Genomic DNA, 27,881 nt, shown 5'->3' on the forward strand with positions numbered 1-27,881 from the left:
TGATAGAAGAGATAAACATAAATTTTATCGCATGATTAAATAAATCATATTTGTTCTGATCAATCCAATAGTTGAATCGAGTCGGTGAATTTAATTATTTTTCTTTTCTTGCATTAATTTAATTTCTTTATTCATTTAATGTACTAGATTTAATAACAAGGGTGCACTATGGGTAATCGTGTTGGAAAATCGAAAAGTCCGGCAGCGAAGCAGAAGGGCCAAAGTAGTAGCAGTACTCATCGACCTCCTTCTCCTCCTTCTCCTCCATCTCCTCCTGTTCATTCTGCTTCTACTCCAGTGACGTCACAAGAGGGTCAATCACTCAGTATGGAGGGTCAGTATAATCAAGTTTTTTTTCCTGTTCTTAAAAAATAAAAATTAAAGGGGATCCGAGAAATAAACGTAATTAAGTTCAAGTCCCTTAAACCCTTATCAGTGATGATGAATCGATTATTATAATATAGTAGTAAGTTCTTCCTCTTTTCGTCATTTATCGCAGGCGGGTCTTATCAGCTTGCAAATACTATGTTATAAAGGTCATTGCACTCTCAACACTTATGTAGAAACCCCTGACGTCATAATTAATACGTTGCCAAGACAACCGTTTCCGACATTGGCAATATATTTAGACATTCATTGATGATATGAATTGTTTAATATTCGTTGATTAATTATAACGTCACAAATCGTCTGGTGAGATAGTTTCGTTCAAACCGATGATGTACTGATAATTTAAGTAAGACTTTACCTGCGTTCTTCCTTAAGCACCGGATAACAAACTGTGGGAGTAAATGTTTTATTGTTCAACCATTTCAAGTTAGTTAAACCATCTTAATATTTAAATGCTGATATTATATTTGTATTTGTTCATATTTAGATTCTGTGGCAAGTTATTAACAAATCACTAAGAAATTTCTCGTCCATGTTTCATTCTCACGCTGCGAGTCGTGCTATCTCGGAAACATTGTTTTCTCAATCAAATCGATTGAAACCAAAACGATGTGTGCCGCTCAATTGATTATTTATAGTTTAATGTCACTGTCTGTTATCATTATTATTTTAGAAATGAAGAAAATTTACCTCGCTGCCCTTAAGGGTATTTACAAAGAGCAGTATGACGCTGTACAACCCGTTCCTTACATCAAAGACAGACTCTACTGTGTAGACAGGGTATTCGTCGAGGGCGGTATACAGGTACTCGCTGGGGATGGAAGATTCCTTAAACAGGATGAATCATGGAGACGGTTAAAATCATACAAGAATGTATTTACTGATTCTGAGCTGAGAACAACCAGACGTATATTAGAGGGTGAACCTGGGTATGGTAAATCAACTCTGACCCTGCAACTGGCATATGATTGGTGTAATGGGGTTAAAGATTCCCCCCTCTATGGGGTAGAGAATCTGATCGTTCTCAAGTTACGGCAGATGGGTAACATTAAGAAAATAGATCGAGCTATCAAAATGTTCCTATTGTCAAAGGAACCTCGTATTCGAAGAATTGACATTAATAAAATAATGGAATCATTTTCTTCAACTGTGATTATACTGGACGGTTATGACGAATATCCGGACAGAGACAATGACGCAGGAAATGACGTAGGAAAAATCATCAGGTTCACGAAACTAAAGGATGTGGATGTTACCTTGACAACCAGATACCTACCAAAGAACTATTCAAAATCAAAGACGAAGAGAGTAAAGTTGACTGGGTTTGATGAGATCTCTCGAGATGAGTACATCCGTAAAGCTGTAACCGGACCAAATGATGAAGCTGCAGTTGATAAAATCAAACGAGCTCTTAAAGAGAATGCCCTCCTGGATGACCTCTGTCAGGTTCCTCTCTTCTTCGTCATGTTTTCTCACATCACTCATGAAAGTGATATTTTCCAAAAGTTTAACACTCTCACTGACTTCTTCATGTACATGATCAAATGTTTCCACGATCACCAGAAGAACAAATCCTTGGATGAAAACACTTACCCATACATGATTAGATTCGAGACTCATTATGAAGAACTCTGTCAAATAGCCTTTGAGGGACTCAACAAAGCACAACAACAGATTCTGTGGGGAAAAGATGTCATGTGTAAACGACTTGGTGAAGCATTATATGCACATTATGTGGCAATAGGTATTTTAGTAGAAGAAGCAGTCTTTGATGCTACAGACGGACAGATGAAGATCATGGTCAGATTTTATCATAAACTATTCTGTGAATGGTATGCATCATACGTCCTCATAGATGTAGTTTCTGAGGCCGAGACTCCAGCTGAACTATCACGTGCTCTCAGATACCTGGATCCGTTTGACCTCCAGTACTTTTATCGATTCGCCTGTGGAATCAACGGTTCAGTTGGAAGTAAAATCATCGACTACTTGAAGAGCAGGAAGGATGGCGATAAGTTTGCAATACTCTGTATCCTGGAGAAATCTGGTGGCGTTGATGACATCAAGGGGACCGTTAGGGAGATCTGCTCTAAAATAGTTTATATCAGGGAGGAAGACAGCAAGCTGCTACAGAGGTCTACAGTACAGCTACTACAGATAGCATCGAGTCATGACGTAAGTAATTATACATATGACGTACGCTAAGCGTTTATAATGCAACTCCGTTTAAGACAGAAAACCTGTACACCTTATTTTATTAAATAGGATTGTGTTTGCCTGTTTCAGCTAACAATCCAGTTTGTTATATTAATTCAGTTACTAGGAATGCGTGAACCGTTTTGGTAACCTGGTGACGTGATGATACCATGAAACTACATCGATTGGTATTTTTTATTAGTTTCCCACAGCAGGCTCACCATACGCTGTAATAATGTGGATTAAAGTAGCTTGATGTATTCTTTTACAATGTAACAGAGACGAGGTAAATATCTGTTTTGTCCCTACGTATTTGTGATTACACAGTGTAAGTTATAGTATGATGAAATCTACAGACAGTGTTATAAAATATAACAGACACATATATCATGTCAGTATTAACAACATGAAACAACGTAGAAATACTTGATAGGAGAGATGTTACAAGATAAAGATAAGTAGGCTTGAAAACATACAAGCAAACCCTAACCATTATTATAACGTTACATTGCAGTATCACGTGTTCATTATGAACAACGGATATTATACTTGATTAAAGGCTACTAATCTGACAGAGGTGATGTTATTTATTCATCAAGTGTCGGTGTCTGAGTGAGTCGTAATTAACACAAATGTGACACGACCTCCCGTTATACGCAGCCGAGAGTATCACTGTTTTTACTAGTTACACACCCCATGACACATCAGAAACATACATCCCCGGTAGCGTAGTTTTTCTTTCCTAGGACGAATAAGGGCATCGGCCAATCAAATCCCTGGATTCCAAACATGTGACGCTTTTTCAAAAAACATGTTCTGAATCTTTTTTCCTAGTTTTGATCCTAGATTATGAACGACAATCCTTCTTTTTCTGAGGAACTGAATCCCTAACCCACTTTCTAAACCCTAACTCTGATTTCAAACGAATTTGTAAATTCCTGAAAAACCTGAAACCCTTATCCGTCCTGGGAATAAAAATTAGGCCCCCCGGTATGACATAGTGACATCATCATTTGCCTAAGAAATATTAGCATTAACCTAAGTGATGACACTTTCCTTAATGTATAGTAGACTATTAAACAAACACAAAAGGGGACAAATCATTTATCTCCAAAAGTTTCAAATGTATCATTAATTAGAAAATGAGTTGGAACCCTGCAGACTGTAAGGAAATATAAATTTATCATGAAGGTAATCGTTCCTATAGCCCTAGTCTTCATTCAACATTCGTCATCTGTAACATTTGTTTAGGAAGTGCGCCCTCTATTTAATCGATCAGTTGATATATTCGAGGATTTGAATATTCATATTTACGAAAGCGCCGTTTTCCTTCTTTATTTTTGGATTAAAAAGGACATTTATTTGTGTTTTCCAACTAACATTGGTTAATTTAATAATCTATATAAGTTTCATGTAATTTGGTACAGTAGAAGAAACGTTTGAAGAAGAATAGCAAAAGCCTAAACAATTTAAAACATTTGGACGCTTCCTTTCACCAGTACACTCACACAAAACACCTGTTCTCAAATTCAAACAAAGGCGCACAGTATAAACGTTGATCATCTGCACACGTAGACGTACGTAAAGATTCCCGCAGGGCGAGTCACGTATAAAGTAGGGTACACTCTGTGTCGTTCGGTACTGCCCTTTGGCCGTGACGTTTTGTATCCCGCATGGCGGGTCACGTAAAAAGCACTCTGTGTGGAGATTCAGTTCGTTGCTAGTTACACACATGTATAACGTTGCTAGTTACACACATGTATAACGTTGTACTGTACGAGTGGTAATGGAATTACACCGCGTATGGTTTGTTGTTGTTATTGTATTGACTTACGGTAATTACAGGCCTATTTAAAGTCATCAATTATAGGCCTAGTCATGCTTCAGAGATTTTGTCTTATTTGTAAGATTGGTCGTTGCATGAATTCCAAAGGTGTTACTTCTTTAGGATAACATTGTCTGTCTGATTTGACTGTTTTAGCCAATAATTCATTATTGGCGTTAAACTTAGGCCTCTTGGTTGACGTGGTAGCCTAACGTTAGTTGTAAAAAAAATGTAGGTAGGCCTATAACAAATAACGTTAGATTTTTAAGGAAAATAAAATGTAGCAAAGAGTTTGTGATCTGATACATTTCACACGCGTAGGCCTAGGCTACGTCTTAAACACGTCACATGATACCGGACAGTGTCTGCGTTACATTCACGGTATCAAGTGTTTCATTATCAATGTGTTAGCCTTCGTAATGTAACGTTAGACTTTAACCGTGAGCTACGGCTAGTATAAGATTCTCTTACCGGGAAAAGTAAGAGCTTAGAATATAGCAATATATTTAGCCTGTATATCCTCCGTCAGCCTTTTTTATTTTGTTTTAGTTATTGTCTCAGTCATAAGATTAGCTTCCTACTTTATCCTAAATAAATTATATACTGTAGAGTGTGGGCCTAAATAGACAAAATAGGTAAAGTTGGTAGCAGTAAGGATGGATGTTTCTAACGGATCTAGGCTAGACATAGGCTTACACTGTTACAGTAGGTCAAAAGTGAGAGATCAAAACAATACAGGTAAACGGTATCAAAATTTGGGGCGAACATTGAATGGGAAAGTAAAACCCAATGAGTCTATAAAATAACATAATACGATATGACGGTAGCTTCGTTCATACTGTTTAGGCTTAAGCTATGTTATTTTAAACCGGTCCGGCTATATCTGCCTACGATACTGGTTTGTCGGTCAGCTGGCAAATGGAAGTCTTAGAGATGTACGACACGTAATTAATATAGCTCTATATAATTTTTGCGTAATTGCAATGATTGGAAATTATTTTATTTTATTATAACGAAATTGATTGCAAGTAGGGTATAGGTCTATACGATAAACACACGTATCGAGATGCGCTGTATCTCCCGTGAAGGAAACTCATTTGTAGCGGGCCACTTACGGCAGGAGCGTTGTCGAGTCTCCGCTAGTGTGGGCTGTAAGAATTAATTAATGCACTGACTGACTGGAATAAAACAATAGCATACATTATGAAAACTACAGAAATATTTAATGTATGTGCTAAATATAATATTACAGACCAAATATAAATATTTAGATATTGTTTTTTACTTTTATCTGAATTTCTTCAGCATACGAATATTATTTTAATAAATTCATTGTTATATCATGCTTTTTTTAATGGTACGTTTGGCAAGCAAGTTTGAATAAGCCATCACTCATTCTTTTCTTTTTTATCAAATAACTTAAATGTAATACAATTCCTAATATTATGAACATTAAAAAAATAAGAAATCAGACAATTCTGTGTTAAAAATAATAATTATTAATTTTATAGCTTTTTAAGCTTGTGTTTGTTCTATTTCATATACGTTGGATATTCGTCACGTGTATTTATCCATCATGGATGAACTATAAGATAAGTTAACTGTGATCTTTCTTTCCTATTCTTCAGATTCCAATATCTCATCTAAGCCTAAAATGGTCCTTCAGTGGATTTGACGGTAAAGATATCAGACTTGAGTCCGGTCTTAGTTTATCGAGCCTATCATCAGTAGAGAAGATATCCATCAATGCAGGAACAAAGAAACAAGAATTTACAGAGGAAGAAGTGATCGGATTAATAAACTATGGAATCAAGTCACCAAGATTCAAGGAACTATGGTAAGAGGAAAACATCTTGTCAGGCCTTGACTGATAATATGTGGGTAAGAGGGGGAGGAGGGGTAGTCAGAGGGCTTGCGTATGGGGCATATATGAGGGGATAAGGTATCAGGCGCGTATCCAGGATTTTCTAACCCGGGGGGCGCGAATTACTATCTAAGCGGAGCGCCACCATCGGTTGGCGCGCAGCGTACAAGAAAATTTCTGGTTTTGATACCACCCAGATCACCGGAAATGGTACTTCTCGGCCTTGAAATGACCAACCAGATGTACACTTTTGCCTGAGAACCAAGTATTTCCCAATAGTTTTTTTTTTTCCATCCATAACCTTTTTGAATATTGTCACCAGTCACAAATCATGTTTGACCTCATCGCATGACCTGTGGATCATTGCTTCTGTAGGTGATTCTACGTCGCGGCCCACAATATCCGTCAGCCCCACTTTTCAAGGTTTCAAGCCCATTGTTTGTTGAGAATTTGAAAATTCACATTCTCACTTCAAAAAATACCCATAATGTCGCACAAAATTTCATCTATGGACAACCAATATAGAAAAACCTCCATCAACCCCTAACAGACCGGTCAAAATTGCATAGCTCCCAACTCTTGAGAAGGCAAAAGCTGGTCCATGCCACGAATCGCCGTCCTGGGGGAGGGGTATAAGGGGAGGGGGTGTCCTCCTCCCCTTTTGAATTTTTTTGGAATCCTGGTGATGCCTACATGTAAAATGGTGGCACTCAGAAAGGCTTTTGACACCAAAAATTTTCTGAGAACTATGCATTTTTTTGGTGTGTAACATCAATAAATTGAATAGTAGGTGATAATTCATTCTTTCCCGTGGCATGAAAATGTTCGCTGCTCGCCCCAATGAAAAGAAATAGAGGCTAACTTGAGGTTCAAATGATGCTGTAAAGGAGGTTTTATACTCTATTATGCTAAATGCTTAAGCAATGATGGTTGCTAAGTCAAAATTTAATGCAATTTTTTTTTATGTATACTTGACAATTACAATGTGGGTTTTTCGGAAGCTTTCGCGGGTCAGCGGGTTTGGGTGTTAGAATGCGGGTCCAACCCGCGAATTGCGGGTCAGTTGGGAGCTCTGAAATTGCACGAGTAGAGGGAAGTGTGATGAAGAATGATGGTCAGAAATTTTCGAAAATTCAGACTCAGTTAATTTATTGGTGTAGAAATATTGCAACCTCTTATAACGGCTATTATAAAACTCCGAAACCGGACACTACACACATAGGCGTAAGAGGCGAGGGGTGCAGTCCCTAATTCTCCATGACTAATGTAAAATATAGTTTTGACATAATTGGACCTCCATGCTTTTTCTCCATCTGCATAAGACATTTCGTTGTTTACATTATCATCCCGACGGACCGTACGGTACACGGTGGCATGTAATGTAGGCTAACAACCGCTGCTTGCTTATATGATATTGACATCAACACGTTGAACGCGCGCGGAGCGCGCGAAAATTTTTGGTTATTTTTTTCGGGCAAGTCGGACAGTTTTGAGGCTGTTCATCCTGGAACGCCATTTTCATGCTCACTGATATGATGTGATATCTGCTGTTTGCTTTACAAATTCGAACACCGGGCGCGTAGCGAGGAATTTGCCAAGGGAGAGGTGATGCCTGTAGGCAAAGTATCTAAGTGTTGCGTCACCATAAGTTGGCGCGATGCGTACAAGAAAAGTTTGGCCGAAAATCCCTCCCAGGTCGCTGGAAATGGCACTACCCAGGACCATTTGTTGGCGCGAAGCGTAAAAGCAAATTTTGCCGGAAATGCCTCCCAGATCGCTGGAAATGACACTTCCCATGCCTTGTAAGTTGCATCTGAGCACTTTCAATTTTGAAATTACTAGCAATATCATAAAAAAAATATGCTGAAGGGGGGGGGGCGGTCGCCCCCTTCCCGAAATGCGTAATGTTCCCCGACGACACGGTCGAGTTCGAGACCAGCCACAGTTGGTTTCATAACACAATTCTACAATTGTTTAAGGCATATATACACACACGCGTTATGGTAGACCATATATAGTATATTGATCACAAGTGAGAGAGGGAAAATGGAAACGTCAAAAATTGAGTTGTCGGTGTAAGGGGTAGGGTGAGGCACACGCCCCTTCCGAAATCCTTGATCCGTCACTAGCTACCCTGTGTATATAATAGGGATCAGCGCTGTAATAATGTCACTGTTCCTCTTTCTCTTCCCGGTGTCTTGGCGTTTTTCTTATCTCCCTCCTTTTCTCCCTTTTCTCTCTTTCTTCTTTTTCTTTTCTCTTCCTTCCTCTCCTCCTTCTCCTCTTTTTTCCCCCTCTTTTTTCTTTTTTCTTCTCTTTTTTTCTCTCCTCTTTTTCTTACCCGGGGGGCGCGCGCCCCCAACGCCCCCCCCCCTGGATACGCACCTGGGTATGGTAGTGTGCAGTGATATTTTTATTCTAGTTAAATGAACACGTCCTGTGTTGAGACGTGCGGTTTGAAATGTTGCAATATTTGGGAAATATGTTGATGTTTTATTCCATTACTGATTGTGTAGTATACAGCACATCGTAAGGCTTTTCCACACATGATATAACAAAGTGATGTTGGTTGGGGGGGGGGGGTGCTTTTCAGTATAATTGGAACAACAAATAACCTTACAACTTAAAATGAACCAGAACTACCAGAAACCAAAATTAAGTATTACTTAAAAACTGAAACAAAAGATGGTAAGAATTTCAAGTACATGGAAAACGAAATCTGTTATCGTTTATTTTCAAATACTACTAGTTGTAATAAAATGAATGATATTTGCAAGAGTCACGCAATTTTTATTAATAAATAGAAATAATTAAAAATATCAAATCATCAAATGTTTATAGAAGGGCGTAAGGAGGTGTGGTGGAAGAGTTGTTTGGTCGTCATAACTAGTGACTGATACTTATAACTTGTCAACAGCTCTATTACCAAAATAAAGGAAAAGGCAAATTCATTGACTTCTATGTTATTTATAACAATGATGACATCAGATATTCATTTAGTTTATAAATATTATATATTTATTTTCCCTGCTTTCTTTACCTTTGAAGGCTTGATAACTGTAAACTGCCGTCATCGATCAAGCCAGACATCATACCAGAAGAATCAAGATCAAGGAATATTAAAGGTACGAGTTTTGCATAAGAATTAAACAAATTATTGATCAAGTAGATTGCTTTTATTGCAATGTTTCACAGATTTTGGAAAAGAGAGGGAAGTGTGGTAGAGGGGGGATGGGTCTGGGGGAGGGGGAGGGGGACTAGTAAAATGAGATAAATGTTGGTAAGAATTAATCTAGAATGGGGATCGGAAGAAAATCTTGCTAACAACAAACAGACTAGTCCTGTGTGGGGGTTGGGGTGGAATGGGGGGTAGGGGCGTGGTGTTGGAACTTCCTAAAAGTTCCTCCTCCTTTTGTGTTTCTTGAGCTTATCTAAGCAGCTTTCTATCAAGTCACTATATATATATTAAAATAAAATCTATGAGATTTTAGTGTTTTGAGTTACTTAATATATTATTGTTACCCTATAAAATAAGGACTGTGAAGTAAGCCGGAAGTATTAGGTAACAAATGGAATACAATTATTGGTTGGATTACTAGTGACTGTTAATTTCTAGTACTTTATTACTAATTAATTAGTAGATATGCAATATCAACGGTTAAGTTTACTGATATTTGACCCCTCTAGTACAGGTACATTTACTTTGACTGTTAACATTATAAGTATGTGAAAAAATATTGAGTCTTAGGTATTGTTTAACAATTGTCATTTATTTCTATGATAATTTATTAATTTATGATTTCATCTGTTTTTACAGTCATATCATCGAATGAAGCTCGTTACCTTGATCTGATATCTGGTACATGGAGGAAGGTTTGTAATATTTTATATTTTTAAGTAAATTATGATCATTAATAATGTTAGTTGTTTTCACATTTCCCTGTGATACTGTTATTATTAGTAACATGCATAACAGTGAAGGGGTAGAGGGGTGGATCAATTTTCAAAACATAATAAAAAGCCAGCATCCTTGAGAGTTAAACATATATGTCTCCTGGTGTGGAATATTCCGGTGAAAGACGATATGATTCTTACAGGCAAGAAAACTATATTCCACATTCCTAGTCTTTAATATCTTGTTCTTAACTCTAGATACATTTATTTGGAGCTGATTAATTTCATTATTCCAGGAAATGTATCTCGGTTGAAATCGTGTAAAGTCATCATGTCGCGTGTTCTTTAAAATCCTCCTTTGTTTTGCTGGTTTTCTTTCTTCTATTATCCTTGGGAAATGTTTGTACTTTTTTTCTTTTTAAACATAATTAAGATTAAAAGGTCACATAATCTTACTTTTCCAGAAGCATTCATTAAATTTAACTATATTAAAAAAGAAACTTTTTTATACCCATTAAACCTAGTTTGAGAGATTCACTGTGCAGGAAGTCAAACATACACATTTAAACAGTCAACATTAGCTAATTTAAAACTTAGTTTTTAAATATCTGCTGAATTAACCAATGTATTAATCTACATTATTAACACACCAAATTTCATTGTCTCCTTAACTCTTCAATTTTACATTAATATTATTATAGTTAATAATTACTATTTATTTATTTCAATAGCCTGATGACATCCAGACTATAACAGAGATGTGTTCAGATGGTTTGGTCATCCACAGAGACACCAGTGAGTCTGTACAGAGGTCAGTCATAGAGTTCCTGGTGGAAGCATCCAATCATGACGTAAGTAAAACATAAAGGGATATATCGAATAAATACATCAATTAATACAAGTTAAAATTAGATCAAACCGTTGAATGTCTTAAGAAGAGATTAGATCGCTTAAGTTATTAAATATTAAACTGTTTAAATTAGAACAAGGAAATACAGGTTCAAATTGATATATATTTGTAAGCTCAAGATAACACAGAACCGTAAATGCAAAATATAAATAAATAAAACAAAAATAATAAACTACTGGATAGTGTGTGTAGGTTAATAAACAAATAAATAATCATTTTGAAATTCTTTTTCATGGTGTTTATCCAACAAAAGTTCTGTTCATCTTAGTTTTATTAATTATATTTTTCAAAATCTTCCCAGAAAGTGAAGTATAAAATAATAATTTAGGACAAAAAGGATCAATGAATTGTTTCCTGTTTTACGGATTCGACCAAATATTTTCCTTTCGTTTAAGTTTACATTTACATTAAAACAGAGGTAAATGAAGTGATTGATAAACATACCTTAGTAGTAGAATACCTCAAAAACAAACTGATACCTAAATATAATTTTTTGGAATTTACAGTTCATTGAAAACCAACCCCACCTTAACCTGTTCTACCCATCACAAATTACATAAATAAAATAATACATATTAGTTCCGGCTCATATTACCCCCCCCCCCCTCCGCCATCACTCTAAAAAACAAATTACATTAAATATGTTAAAGCCGTCTGAATGCTCCCCCACCCTCAAGCACCACTCATTACCCCTACCACACCCATCCCTACCCAATATGACACCCATCGGTCCATTTATCACTCACCCCTCGCACACCCTTTGATAATAACAACATAACATTCACGAGGGTAAACCATATCCACCCCCCCCCCCCGCACTAAGACACCCTCCTAATACCCGAACTAAATATCACTTAACCTTATCACACCCTTCCTTACCATAACACACCCCTCCCTACACCCCTGACATCCCTTGTACCGTCCACCCCTCACCCCTCTTACACACCTTTAATTCATTCTACAGAAATAACAATGACTGATCTCTGTTATAAACCTAACCCTCTTGTTTGCCCTTTAACATTTTGCAATAAAACAAACATAAAGCGAAGATAAAACAAACTTTACAGATAAAATCATCCAATTTTTACAAATTCAAACCACTAATTATTAAATAATTAACAAAACTATAACAAAATAAGATTAAAATAAACATTATTATTTGATTAATATGAAATTAAAACAGTAAACTTAATATTCCTAAATTAATTATAATGTTATTATTTTCGAGTATTTATCCTGTAAACAGACATGATGATATTAATTCTATTTATTATTTTCCTTTCTTCAGATTCCCATATTCCAGGTGGATCTAACCTGGTCCTTTAGTAAGATTGATGAAGATGGGAACATTATCCTCTCCTCTGGTCTCTCTCTACCAATCATAACATCAATAGAGATTATGTACATACAGACAGAGAAAGGGAGAGAAATGAATAAACATGAAGTTAATGGAATATTAAACTATGTACAACACTCTCAAAGATTCAAGCAACTGGAGTAAGTATAATTAATAAATATGGTCATACAGACAGAGAAAGGGAGAGAAATGAATAAACAGGAAGTTAATGGAATATTAAACTATCTACAACACTCTCAAAGATTCGAGGAACTGCAGTAAGTATAATTAATAAATATGTAAAAAATATTAGTAATTAATAAAATAACTAGTTAATATTAATGGTGTAAACAAGATAGGAATTATTAATATAGTTATATTTAATAATTACTGTAGGTTTGTTGATAGGTTTAGATAATTGTAGATGTAAAACAAAACAAATGAAGAAGAAAATGAATAAAGAAATTAACAAACAATGAAAGAACAGTCATCAGGTAAGGAATATGATTAATGAGAGAGTAAAATAGAGACAAATAGAGACAGAAACACTTAAACAATTGAAATTTATTGAAATAAGGAGATATAAGCCCTAGCTTAAAAGTAAGAAAACAATATATCTGATTGAAACATATAACAAAAAGTAGGATGTAATTAGACCAAGATATGAGGAATCAAGAATTCAAGTTATCATCATCTTAGAGTATGAAAATATACGTTTTGCCAAAATCTACCTAAAATAAATAAACACAAACTTTGATGAGTTAGATTAACAGAAAAATGATAAGGAGATAAACTAGAAAGAAAAAACAAATAAAGTTTGTCATACTAAAGGTAAACACTTTCCTCTTTTCTTTATCAGGAGAAAATTTTATTTAATTAGATTATAAATGAATGGATAATTAATGAACATTTATATTAAAGTAAAAACAAGACAGTGGTGTAAATTAAATATTGTAATTGGCTGCATCTATTAATATGGCACCTCTCTCAACTGTACTACCCTAAGCTTTCCCTAATCAACCCCTCGCCCCCTCCCCAGCCCCCACCCCCACAACCAAACTATGCCAGACCACCTACCCCATTTCGTTAATCTATGTTTATAGCACTTGGGAACTTACCTTGTTAACAACACCCCTGCCCCCCAACCCGCCACACTACCCCCCCACACACACTAACCCCCACACACACACACACGCACACACGACTACTCAGCAAAGTCTCCTGTCATACTATTATTGTTCGCCTCTTCTGATCAACCTGTCGTCACCTCTTCCACTCCAACCCCCGCCCCCACCCCTTGACTGACAACACTAGGTATATGCATATTATTAGCCCACATAACAGTACAGTCAATCCCCACACAGTAGAGACCATTAAAACAGTATAACTGTAAATAACACTCAATATCACGTATATAGTTTTTCTCTTCCGATTCTCATTGTTTGCAGAATATACTAATATATAGAAACAAACACAGTACATGGATCTGTTTAAAGAATAATCTCTAAGATTTTAATGTAGATCCTTACTAACATTGCAGTATTCTTCTGTCTACCAAACAACCCCCCCCATTTTCCCAACCCACCACCCTCCCCACCCCACTCCCCAATGCACCCTCCCTCCCAAACCTACAAGGCCAATAGCCCTGATGTTATCTCTATATACTCTACAGTGTGTTGTTGTCACCATATTCTCATTTGTTAAATCTAACCTGTCATATATACTCAATACTGTACACATTTATATCATACATTTGTACGTTAAAAAAATTCCACTCTTTTCTACTCAGAACACGTTTTATTTTATCGTAAAGTCTATTGAACTTGTTTCATCATATTTTTTCTTACTAAAGATGTACACTGACTGTACTGACACTTTCAATAGTTTAACATTTTCTTTTGTTCAACACCTGTCAATCAAATACTTGAACAATACAATGAAAGAAGTTGTATTCAATGGAATAGACGCGTGCGCCTTCCAATGAAAAGAAGTTGTGTTCAATAAAAGAGACGCGCGCGTGCTTTATAAAAACACCTGGAATTTACTGACAAACAAGTACCTGGATATTGCAATAAATACGTCACGTCTAGACACTGTCTGGTTTTAAATCTTTGGAAGGCCATGCATGATATTGACCCTAAATTGTGAAGATATTTCTATTTTTCTAAGTTACATTTGTTTATTGTTGTTTTTCTTCCTTTTGAGAAACAAATAATTATATAAGAAAGGATAAAGAGAAAATATAAGGGATGTATGAAATTAATTAGAAAGAAAACTAAAGGGAAACAAGTGTATAGGGAAAATGAAAAAAAAGAAGATCAAATTGTGATCAATCTGTAAAATATTTGACAGTTATTATACATACTTATTTTATAATTTGTTTTCATATGCACTAAAAATTAGTAAATGTTTAATTTTATACTAGTTAAGAACTAGGAAATTCCCAAAACAAACAAACCAGTCTCAGGAGTTACTGACTGTGATAAAGCTGTTCACTTTAAGTACTGTTACTGGAATTATCAGCAACAAACATCACATTGTGAATGAAGTTGTGGGCGTTCATGGATATCACGAATGGGGGTAAGGGGGAGGGGTTGTGATGGGAATTGGAACATAAATTATTGACAATACAACTTCACTACAGTTGTTAGTAAAATATTTCAAACTTGTTTGAATAAAGTGCTGGGTAACTTTCCTGCCAATCACCATGTCCTTTCTGAGAGTCCGTAATGGTTCAGACCTAGACAGTCTAATCTACGACATTATTTGAATATATGTAAAACATTACTACATCACTGAATGATAAAAAATAATCATGTTAACACTGTTTCTTAGCAAACTTGAACATTATGGAATACAGGGAATTGTTTATACTAGGCGAACTAGTTATTTGTCTATACTTGGTGTCATAAAGTCTTTAAACAAAAATTAACTTCCATGAGGGTTTTAGATTGGACAATAATTATTTATTTAAAACGGAAATAAATATTTGCATATTTACTAGCATATTCCCTCCTACATAAGTTATAACAATGGACCCAAGCCCTTGTAAGCAAGATCGACATAGCATTAAAAATTACTTCATCTTTCAGACCTGTTTTAATCTCAATCCGTTAATATAACACGAACACATCTACCGCACCTAACCTTGTTCCATCCACCCCGTAACTACTCCCTATCTAGACCCTGTAATATATTACTTCCTTTACCTCCTTCTTTCCTTTTGCACAATAAGCTGTTTCCACAGCCCTCCCCACCTTACTCTAACCCCACCATGTTCCAATTGTGTTTGAACCACCATTCCCCTTCCTGCTGATATGTTAACATTTTTACAACGCCATAATTTATTTTCATTACTTATGTATTGGACCTTCGTTACCAAAAGGAAGTTTATTTCATTATTGCGATTGTCCATTATGTTTGTACTTTTATTTTTATTCATCTTTTACAATATCACCCGCCCCCCCCCCCCACCCACCATGTTCGCCTCTAGTGAAAAAACGATCACAATCATTAATTTCATCCAGATACGACTGCCTCACCATACTCTGAAAAGTGTATCCATTGTTAGGAGTCATTGGCTACTATTATACTATCGTACGGTGATCACGCTGTATCTAATCACACAGTGTGTACATCTAACATCATACATCTTGTCAATCGCGGTAATAAGTCACGTGACTAAACGCGTAACTGATCTGTTGTTCTGAAGGTCATTTTGACAAGTACTTAATCTGTCTCTATTTAACGCCACACGATGTTTGGAAGAAAACGATGCTAACTACTAACATCTTATACGATTTCATTAGGCCTTCTATTATATCGAAAACGATCTTAATACATTGGGGGAATATGGTTCAATCGGCGGGTTTTTGTATTCTGCCAGGGAAGAATAGGAGCACATTTGTTTATAAAAATATTTCCTTCGCACCTGTAAGATAACATAATATGAACATTGTGTGTAAATGAAAAATCCAAATAACTGAGACATACGCGTTTAACAACAAGTTACGATTGGCCGAAGAACATTGCACGAATAAAATTATTCTGTAAAATGACTTCGTAGGGGAATAAAGGATTTTACGTTACTTTATAAGCTGTGCTTTATTCATTGGTTTCAGGTAATTGAATTTACATAAACACACTAGGTCATTATGATGGTAGCTTTAGTGTACATATGTTGAAGGGAAACCATTTGGGGATTTCAGATTTAAATTCATTGTTAGGTTTGTGTTATTATTATTATTTGTTAACATGTCAAAAAGAAACCGAGAGGTCAAATGAGCTGAGTAAGTGGACCGTATAGCAGACTGAGGATTCCCCCCACCCCTCCAGTTCGTCTCGTAAAAAAACCTGTATATATGTGTATTCACTGTGCATCACTAGGGGTTAGGGTTAGACTTAATATATTTATGAACCGTATTTTCACATTAGACTACTCACTGTTCACGCAGTTTAAATGTTAGGAGCTCTCTACGTTTGTTATTGTATTCAAACTTGTGGAAACTAAAACAAATGCACGGTCATCGCATCCACGATCGTACATATATTCGTGAGGAGAGGCTAAAATAAACCTTTGTTGTGTTTTTTCTGTCTGTACGTCATTCCTATACGTGCCTAGAATATCGAGGTTGTACATTACTTATGAAATCACAAGAAATGATATTAAGATTTTCCTAAAATCTAACTGAAATAGCGCATATCACATGTACAGACATCCACATTATCGTAGGTCTAATTTCATTTTGGAAGTGGAAACTTTCAGCGGGAGGGAGGGTGGGGGAGGGGGGCGGTCCTGTTTTTATTTAATGGAATTGTTGAAAATAAGCCGGCACTTTCAGTAACTGAAAAACAAACATCAAGACAAAGCTAATCTTTGCATCATGCACTGTTATAACATTTTCTTCCGCCAGGTAGAGTTGAATAAAATGTTTGATTATACATGGGCAGGGTTAGTCTTTTAAAACTGCAATAGCACGGTGCGGCATTTGAGCACTTAAAGAAAGAGTGTTAGTGGGGAGGGGTGGGGGTTGGGTCTGGGAAGGAGTTAGAAACAAGGTGAAAAGAATAGCTTATACTATTATATAAATATGTATATTAATTGGTGGAGCACTTTATGAAGTAATATGTTCATATGTTATGTTTATGAAGAAATATGTTTCCCATTGAGAGCGCTGTGTCATAATGGAACCATTTCTTTTGTGATTCTTAAGGATTCGGATTTATAGCTTTGCCGTTTTTTCTAAAGCTACCATCATTTACAAACTCTTCATTCTCTGGCTCATTTAACCTTTTTTTAACGTTCTCCTATCTTAACCAACTGATAGGGATTGAAGACAAGCAAATGTTTAAACGTTCATATGTTCATCAGAGAACATTACATTGCATTACGGTCCGGATAACGTAATGTAAATTTGCGATGTTAATTAACGATACATATTAAAAAAATAGTTGACGCTTGGGCGTGTGTGTGTCCGTTTTGTGTCGCCCAGCTTGTAAACACGACATCTCAAGAAGGGAATGTCGGACCAATTGCATATTTGGTGTGTAGAATTACCACAATAATTATAAGAGGCCTATTGTCTTTGGTGGAGGCCACAAGTCATTTGGGGTCACCAGTGGTCAAATTTTGAAAACATTGTTAACACAATATTTCAAGAAGGGAACTTGTGCATACCTCATATTTGGTGTGTAGAAGTAACACATTTAGTACAAGAAGTTTGTTGTTGTTGGTGGAGGTCAAATGTCATTTGGGATCACCAGAGTCAAATTGTGAAAATCTTGTAAACACAATATCCCAAGAATGAGAGCTTGAACAGACCTCATCTTTGGTGAGTAGAATTACCACATTAATTTGAAGAAGCCAATTGGTTTTGGTGGAGGTCACAGGTCATTTGGGGTCACCAGGGGTCAAATTGTGAACACCTTGAAAACAATATATCAAGAAGCGAGGCTTGGGCAGATCTCATATTTGGTTGTAGATGTACCCAATTTAAGAAGCCTACTGTATTTATTGCTTTTGATGGAGGTCATAGGTCATTTGAAGTCAACGTGCGCCAAACAGTTACTTTGTTCTCCTCTTACCTGTCTCTCTACACTAACACACCTTACGAAACAAATTACAATTACGGGCAATACAATATACAAATACGGGCATGACAATACCGGGTCGAATACTCGACTTGGTAACAGTTGTTCAAATACATGATCAAAGGAAATGTATCGATTGGAGATCGTAAAGAAAAACTCTGAAAATCAGTAGAGAAATTACCAAATGTGTACGAAGAGTAAGTTCGGTCCTTTCAAATTTTACGAAAGATCCAGCAAAACACTTTCGAAAAATTTACGCGAAACTGGCATATCGTGCTAAATGCAACTAATGTCATGTAAACATGGCTCTAGTACACCCATTTATGATAAACCGTAAGACCACATCTGGTGTTAAGCGGGGGGGGGGGAAGAAAGTATTTTCTAGAATTTCCAAAAATACGGAAAAAATAAGGTCCTACCATAGTTACAGTAAGTGAATAGCAAATAGCCTAACCACCTCGTCTGTTATGGATCTTACGTAACTACAAAAACAAAACTAATTGTATTTTGCGAACTTGACGTTTTCTACAAGAACATGGAAATAATGTGTAGCATTAGTTAATCATGCCGTGTGACCTAAAACATATTTTATTACAAGGTTTACTTTCATAAAGATGGCCATAGCTTGATATCTTGTGCTGCGTGTATGAACTGTGCCTCGTGTATCATGGGGAATACTCCATAAAACGTTTCTTGGAAATGTGCCAAAAATGTTAACAAACAGGTGTTAGACAGGGGATGAGCGCACAGTTGTTTGGCAAGTTACCTGGGAAAATTCTGAGCACATGTACAGTATCCTACCGCAGTATTTAAGTTGGGTTAAACCGTACTGCAGTTGTAAAGTGATGTACGTTTAGTGCGCGCTATTCATTGTTAGGCAGTCTAGAAACGGGGCTTTGCCGAACGTTTTTTGTTTCATAATATCGGAGGTTCTGTAAGTTCAACTTTTTAAAGATTGTAAGACAGATTAAATATCTTTTCATTTTATAACATAATATAGCTACGCTAACTTGTCATTTAAAAATTTTCATCAGTTTCGTGACAATTTAAATTAAAAAAGTTGTCAGTATTTTGCATCCTCAAGTGCGAATTTTTTTTTATCGCCAGACACGCAAAAATTTCCTTTTCCTTTTCCAGGGTCTTCGCTCCACCAGGGCCCTAGTCCGGTCCCCTGGACCCCACGCCTTTATGCTCGCACAATATGCGTGCTCGGCGTTTTCTCGCGATTTCGCGAACGTTTAAACGTTTAAACGAACGAAAATCGGCCGTTTAAACGTTTAGGTCTTTAAACGAAAACTCACAGCCCTAGAAACAATATCGCAAGGGAAGCTTGGACAGATCGCATATTTGATATGTACTTGTACCAGATTGAGTACAAGAAGCCTAATTTTGTGGGTGGATGCCAAGGGTCGTTTGAAATCAACAGGGGTCAAATAGTGGAGGAAAAAAAAATAACACAATATTTCAACAAGGACAGATGCCATATTTAGTATTACAGTTAGTACAAGAAGCCTGTTGTTGAGGTCAATTGTCATTTCAGGACAGCCTGTGTCATTTTGAATTTATTGTTTGTCACATAACACTGCTTTTCAATGTATTACTTAGACCAATACCAAGTATGTTGTACACCATCAATATACATTACGGTACGTCAGATTCATAAAGAAAACTGCTCAAACTGTCACATCATCGAAACCACAATGCATCTTTGTATTCTGGTTATGTTTTTAGCTTAACGATGTATTGTTGAAGACGTAATGAAGGTTCATATCTAGTTTTATTTGTTTGTTGGCTTATTCGGGGGTCTGCTTATACGTTTGTGAGATAAACAAAACTCGCAGAAAATTAACTCAGCAATTTACAATTATATTCAAACGAATTGACAGGGAAAAAATCGATGTGATACTTGTTCTATGACGATTAATTCAAAATCCTCTTACTCTAGAAGAGATCACCCAGACCTCCTATATTCTCACCCCAAATATGCCCTCCCCCCTCCCTCCTTTCAAGCACCCTAGAGATATTCCTTCTATTTAAGGTATGTTGAAAATGATCGGTTATTTTCAATAACTGATAAACAAATATAAACAAATGGATAAGGTAAGAGCAAATCATTGCATGATTTACATTTTGTTAACTTTCTTCCTTCAGATAGAGTTGGAAAACATGTCAGGTCAGGTGACTATCTGTCTGTTTGAACAGGAATAGTGTGGTGCCGTTTATGAGCACGCGACAATGAACGGAACAGGCCGGGTGGGGAGGAGGGGGAGGGGTGGGGGTTAACACGGGTTGAAAAGAATGAAACAGAGCCGTACTTCAACTTATCTATTCACTGCTGCCCCACTGTAATTATTTATAACAAGTTTCCGATTGAGGCTCGATGTCTCAATAGAACTTGTTTAGAGACTTTTGGATTTGGAGTTAAAATTTTGGCCTTAAAGAAAAAGCATCCATGATACCGCTTTAGTTGTTTTCAAGCTTTTCGGTAGCCGGTGTGTTCCTGATCCTTCCAAGAAACGGCTGTTACAGAGGGAGGGACTACTTTTGATGTAATGCGTTCATTTGGTTAATCTTTGTTCTGCAGTATCAAAAATAGTAACAATTAAAGAAGAATGTAATGGCAACTGACTGATTCTCTTTCTTTCTCTGATTTTAGCCTACAAGACTGTCTGCAGCCCTCGATACCCGTCGGACCATCTCTATCCACACTGAAATCTCGGGGAGTGAATGGTAAAGTTCTTACTTATTAATCACTTAATGACTCATGTGTCATGTTGTTTACAGTTCGAACCATTCCCGTAGTCGACATTTGATTGGGTTTTAGTTCCAGTAAAACTGAGGGCGCCATATCAACGGGCGACATTGTTTGTTGTAGTAAACATGGACAGATATTCATGAGTCAGAAATTTGGGAGATATCAATCACTAATTGATGTTGTATAATACAGTGTATAGTGTACTTTGCAACAGGTAAAGTTAATTCGTTTTTTTTTTAAGTGGGACACTGCAAATGTTGCTATTTCATAACGAAATCTCGAAATTTCGGCTAAAATTCTTCAATTTTCAACTGTTTAATCATAAAGTAGTACCCCTGAAATGTCGACTACTTTCACAACAAGTCGACTAATTCATCTAAATTTTGACGTTTTTGGAAACTCTACTTGTTTATTATGACCGTAAATACGTTTTTAATTAAAGTTTATCATTGGAATTGTGAAATTGTTGACAAAAGTTTCTTATAGACCCATCTATTAAATTTGACTTCTATGTTAGACTGATAGATTCTGTAGATTCTGTCAAAAAGTTGAGAAAAGTCGAAACACGATGGATGAAGAAACGTATAGAAATCAACTCACACCATTACAGAGTTGCGACTAATGATCCAATTGTATGATCTAGCACTGCCTTGTATTGCATCCTTTAGTTAAACATACAACGAAGGGCAGAAGATTAATTATGTGTCTTGCAAAACACATATTTTGAAAAGTGTTGGTATCCGCCCTTTGACCTGGTATTGTGCTATGAATACACGGCTATGAAAACGCTGAAAGTAATGACAAACACTATAAGATGGTTTCCAAAGTAAACAAAATGACACATGTATTGCAACATCGTTAAAACTTTAACACTCGCAGACTAATATAGTGTGAGGTGTATGTGAAATAAATGTCTATTATTTTCCTAACGATTAATATCTTTCCTCATCAATGGCGAGATAAAGGTACTCTATCTTTATATACCTGATGTATCGGAGTGTGTGATAGATATGCTTCGTGTTCATAACGGCCGATATTCAAGGTATATGTACAATGACGTTAAGGGTTTGAGAATTGATGGAATGGTAATCACTCGCAATTCTAAACAACTATTGAATATAGGTCAAATATTGCAGGAAAAAAAAACAACAAATTACAGTTTTAAAAATGTGTGATGATCTTATCGTATAACATTGAACAGATTTATAGTTTATTAAATATTTCATGGTAGCTGGGTGCTAACCAGGGACTGGAACGGATAGGGGGATTAATTGGGAACATCTACAGTTTGTTGTTTATAAAATATATCCTCAAGTGTAGTTTACCAACAGTATGTCTGTTTTCACCATGCTCTCCAAAACTACTTTTCTAAAGAACATGTGACACCATGACAACCACAAATATCATCAGCGAAAATAAATAATATGCATCCCTAGCGACAACAAAGATCTTAGTAAAACGTAATATGGTTGTTTCTATTGTGTATTGGTCAAAATGTTTCATTCACTAATACATCATTGATAATTTTGTATTCGTTAAAGCCTTAATATTGTTTGTTAATCTTACAGTTTTCTGGATTCCTGATTCTGCTAAGTATGATGAACAATATAAGCTTGATCTCGGTTCTGGTCGTTGGCGAGTAAGTAATCATTACATCTCCTGTATAATAATTATTTCGTCATATTTGTTTAAATAACATATCGATATTGTAATTACTAGCAGGAGCATCGAGATACCACTGACATGGTACTTGAATACCCCAGATGTTTAAAATTTAGCGCACGTCACTGTGATAGCATGGCATAGTCAAAGTAACGAACAGGAAGTGACGTCATCGGATGAACTAACTATAAATGTGATATATCAATAACTGTTTCATTGAGTCAAATGTCGGTTACCAGTTGATAGTTGCTGACATATAATTAAAAACAGAAATTAGTGACATTTCGGGTGAGCAGAGACAAGTGAGGAAAACACGCTGAGTGTTTGGATGAAAGTTAATAGTAAGAAATATTTATAAATATGCAATAGGTTGATTAAAATTATGTAGTTTACAAATATTACTGAACATACACTGAGTGGACTGAAGGGATGTAGTCAACAATTATAATTAAACATACAATGGGTGGGTTAACGTGATGTAGTCAACTAATAATACTAACACACAATGAGTGGATTGGAGGGATGTAGTCAAGAAATATTACTAAACAAGCAATAGGTGGGTTAAAGGGATGTAGTCAACAAATATTACTTAACATACACTTAGTTGATTAAAGTGATGCAGTCAACATATAATATTAAACATACAATGGGTGGATTAAAGGGATGTAGTCAACAAATATTACTAAAGAAGCAATGGGTGGATTAAAGGGATGTAGTCAAGAAATATTAGAAAACATACATGTGTGGGTTAACGTGATGTAGTCAAGAAATATTACTAAACAAGCAATAGGTGGGTTAAAGGGATGTAGTCAACAAATATTACTTAACATACACTTAGTTGATTAAAGTGATGCAGTCAACATATAATATTAAACATACAATGGGTGGATTAAAGGGATGTAGTCAACAAATATTACTAAAGAAGCAATGGGTGGATTAAAGGAGTGTAGTCAAGAAATATTAGAAAACATACATGTGTGGGTTAACGTGATGTAGTCAACAAATAATACTAACAAGCAATAGGTGGATTAAAGGGATGTAGTCGACACATATTACTTAACATACACTTCAAAATAAAATAAAACTGTTGGCAAACTGCATATCCACCAGAGAGCCTGTATAAAAGTAAGTTGGCCTGCCGTTTCGATCCTAGCAGGATCTTCTTCAGAGGCTAAATGACAAGTACAGTGACAGAAGGGACAAAAAAATGTACAGAAAACAAACAGGTTAATGAGCACGGTGAACACAATGAGATAGATGAAAGGGGATTATAAGTAGACAAGGGATGGAGAGAAGAAAGCAACAGGGGAAGAGGAGAGGTAGGAGATAAACAGTGGAGGGACAAAGAGAGGATTAAAGGAACAGGGTAGGGAATAAACTGGAGAGGGACAAAGACAGAAAGATGTGGAGAAAAAAGGAGGGGAAGAGAGCTGTGTTGATTAAAGTGAGCTGTAGTTGATTAAAGTGATGCAGTCATCATATATTACTAAACATACAATGGGTGGATTAAAGGGATGTTGTCAACAAATATTACTAAAGAAGCAATGGGTGGATTAAAGGGATGTAGTCAAGAAATATTACTAAAGAAGCAATGGGTGGATTAAAGGGATGTAGTCAACACATATTACTAAACCTGCAATGGGTGAATTAAAGGGATGTAGTCAACAAATATTACTAAACATACAATGGGTGGATTAGATTGATGTAGTCAACAATTAGTATTAAACATACACTCAGTGGATCAGAGTGATGTAGTCAACAAATATTACTGGACAAGCAATTGGTGCATTAAAGGGATGTAGTCAACAATTAGTACTAAAAACACTGAGTGTATTAAAGTGATGTAGTCAACAAATACAGTATTTCAAAATTTGCACTGAATTGATAAATAAGAAAGAAAGAAAGATATATGGCAGTGGGTTGATTAACATAAACATTAACAGATATTACTTAACATTGCATGGTTGGTTTAAAGTGTTGTAGTACCAATCATTGCTAAATATTGGGTTGATGTAAAATTTATAAACATTATTGAACATCAAAATGTAACTCATTCCATAGTAGGTATAGTATAAAGTGTACTAGTAACAGTCACCGTGGTAACGTGATGACGTATTAGTATAATATATTACATACCTAACAGTAAGAGGTATAAAGTCTTGTAGAGAACACTTATAACTAAACAATCACTAAAATATTGGTTTAAATGATGAAGTGAACACAAACTTCTCATCATCCAATGAGTTGGGTAAAGTGATAGTAATCAATCATATATCTCTAACAATCCAATCAAGCACTTGGTAACTAAAGGTACATTTAAAAAAAACGCACACACACACATATATTTACATATCTAATGAGCAACTGAAATGTCATATTAATGTAGAAATGTCATATTAATGTATTCACTACTAAATAAACTACATTTAATTGATGGGTAAGGATTAAATATTTCAATTATGATATACACTGTTATACATCCAAATATCTAAAAGTTATGATTATTCCCCCCGCCCTCCCCCCCACCACCAATAAAAAAAAAACACATGTAAAATGATTAGGCTTTTTAACCACGCATTTCAATAAGGTTTAATGTTTAGAGGAGAAAAGCAGTAACTTCATATTAAACATTTTTCGTTATATTATAATCCACTCTTATACATACACATATTTAAAAATTATGATAATATTAGGGGGAAAAAAACTGAAAATGATCATTACCCCTGCCCTCAACAAGAAAATAAAATAATAGTAATGTAAATGACTGGGCCTATCACCCAAGCATTCTGTTTGCATGATTTTTATTCTTCTTTGTCCTGTAGAAGGCTGGATCCTGGTAGATGAATTACGCAGGTACATGTTCCTGAAGACGATCTGTTCTGATCCCGCTGGAGTTATTATACACCACTCAGTTCATCGAAAATTGCTTGCCCGAGGTTTACACACACAAGTTGGGAGTGTACTGGGAAACTTCACGGGAATTCGGGTCTCTATAAATAATTGTGACGTTGTTACAACATTGGCCATCGTCGTCTTTAAATATTTCATTTGGCTTTAATAACCATCGCTGTTTTAAAATACTATGTGTCGATATTTGTTTACATTTCTTACTCAGGGGACTGTTAGTTATGTAGTTAATGGTTTAAATCATCATACTTCTTTTTAACTCACTCGATTTTATACTGAGATTTTCAAATTTGTTTCTTCTGTTAAGCATTTTTTTTCTGTATCACTTCATGGATATTTCTTCTGCCAATTATAAAGAAGGAACGATTTATGTCAGAATGACGTGCTTATCAATAAGTTATTTCCGAAAATAATATTTAAAAAAAACTATTTGAGAAAAACACTTTTTCATCGGATTGTAGTTGATGGAGTGATTACAAAGAAAATTGAATCTTGATGAGTTTGTCTGCCTCGGTTTTGAGATTTCACATTGTGATATAGGTATAGTTTAATAGAAGGTTACATAACACTGTAGATAAAGTTACGGTTCGTGGTAGTATTAGAGAGACGTTAGTTTCACATTCCTAAGGTGTAACTGTGGGTGTCACATAAGTTCAGACACCCCCTATCATGAACCCAGGAATCTTGAAAATGAAGAACACTGACCTAGCAGTATTTATGTAGTTTACCTCCGTGGTAATTAATTTAGAAGTACATATGTTGTCATGGTAAATATAGTAATTCTATAACGAGAATCGATGCGTGAGTGGTTATGGATAGTCAGTAAGTGAATGGAGATACTGCATATGGTGGAGAGGATATTGAGATTTAATTACACCATCAAATGTCCACACTGACGCATGTCTTCTCATCTCTTGGAAAACAAGAAGTAGTTATAATATAAAGCAAATAGAATAACTAAACTTGACGCGAAATTTGGAAACAAAATTGTAGAAAAGATGAATAGTGACATATGGATATCAGAGGATGTGCATGTTAAGATATGTATTTTTGGTATTATAATAAGCAATTAAGTCAGTTTCTGTACAAATATGAATTAATAATTAATAATATTGAGTATCCAGTCAATTATTTTGCTCTTCGTGATATTTCATTTAAAGAGGGCGAATTTAATGAACGTTGTTAATGTCTCAGTACTTGTTTGCAAAATTTATACTTCGACCTTCCAGCTTACTGTACTAAAAGCTCAGAGAAAATGACACCGTTCTATGCATTTTTCATATCAATAGAAATTAGTTTCATTGAGTTATCTGTCGTTACCAAATTTGAGCTGAATAAAATTCGCCGGCTTTTATAACGAGTCCGTAGATTAAACAAACTTCAATCAAAATTTGCGAGCCCCGCCCACCAGATCATGCGCCAATCAAACCTGTCTGTTTTGTTTACGACCGTTAAGCCTAGTGTAATGAACATGTTGAAATGGGCGGTTGCAGTGATTTTACGGTATATCGTTCGCGCCCTAAGGGTAACAGAAAATAAATGTCTTTCTTTCGATTGCGACAGCTTTTCTCTATTAACCCGTCTGGTCACAGTGCATGTAGAATAACAACATTGAATCTACTTCGAAAGTTTGTTTTCCTAAATTCATCATCAAGTCAGGTATTGAGACTTTTACATAAAGTTTTGTTTTTATCTTTTTTTGATGTATTGTGCATAGTTCATACTTAAAATTAAGAAGTGCAAATATTATGAGGGTTTAACGGAACCTCAACGCTTCTGTAACATATCCAGTCTTTGTTGCGTAGAAACATTTTACAGCAATGAATACATATATTAATATGTGATTGCATGTAACTTGTATTATAGCCTTACCTGTAGATTTTACTTACCTTTGGCTTTGACTGGTTTCCTAGAACCACTTCTTAGGATATTATATGATCGGTTGTCATATTTAGAGATAGCCAAATTAAGTATCATACTACTCTGATTGGTGGAAAGTGAACATGTGATGGTTATTTAATATGTGATGGTTATATAGGCGAACTTTATTTC

The 27,881-nt window shown here is 35.7% G+C and overlaps 1 protein-coding gene across 1 annotated transcript; it reads left to right on the top strand.

Moving 5' to 3' along the window:
* Positions 1-151: 151 nt before the first annotated feature.
* LOC139983276 (uncharacterized) lies at positions 152-27,673 on the top strand. Its single transcript, XM_071996735.1, has 10 exons — positions 152-334; positions 1,064-2,565; positions 6,040-6,248; positions 9,324-9,400; positions 10,093-10,148; positions 10,901-11,020; positions 12,368-12,576; positions 21,162-21,235; positions 22,829-22,899; positions 25,745-27,673. Exons 1-10 carry the CDS (start codon positions 169-171, stop codon positions 25,760-25,762), a joined length of 2,502 nt encoding a protein of 833 aa, XP_071852836.1. The 5' UTR covers positions 152-168; the 3' UTR covers positions 25,763-27,673.
* The last annotated feature ends 208 nt before the right edge of the window (positions 27,674-27,881 follow it).

Source organism: Apostichopus japonicus, chromosome 16, assembly GCF_037975245.1.
Source record: "Apostichopus japonicus isolate 1M-3 chromosome 16, ASM3797524v1, whole genome shotgun sequence".
Classification (NCBI taxonomy): domain Eukaryota; kingdom Metazoa; phylum Echinodermata; class Holothuroidea; order Aspidochirotida; family Stichopodidae; genus Apostichopus; species Apostichopus japonicus.

Coding starts and splice junctions, on each gene's coding strand:
- LOC139983276 (XM_071996735.1), top strand. CDS start 169: ATGGGTAATCGTGTTGGAAAATCGAAAAGTCCGGCAGCGAAGCAGAAG. Junction 11,021..12,367: donor TGGAAGCATCCAATCATGAC/GTAAGTAAAACA, acceptor TCCTTTCTTCAG/ATTCCCATATTCCAGGTGGA. Junction 12,577..21,161: donor CAAAGATTCAAGCAACTGGA/GTAAGTATAATT, acceptor CTCTGATTTTAG/CCTACAAGACTGTCTGCAGC.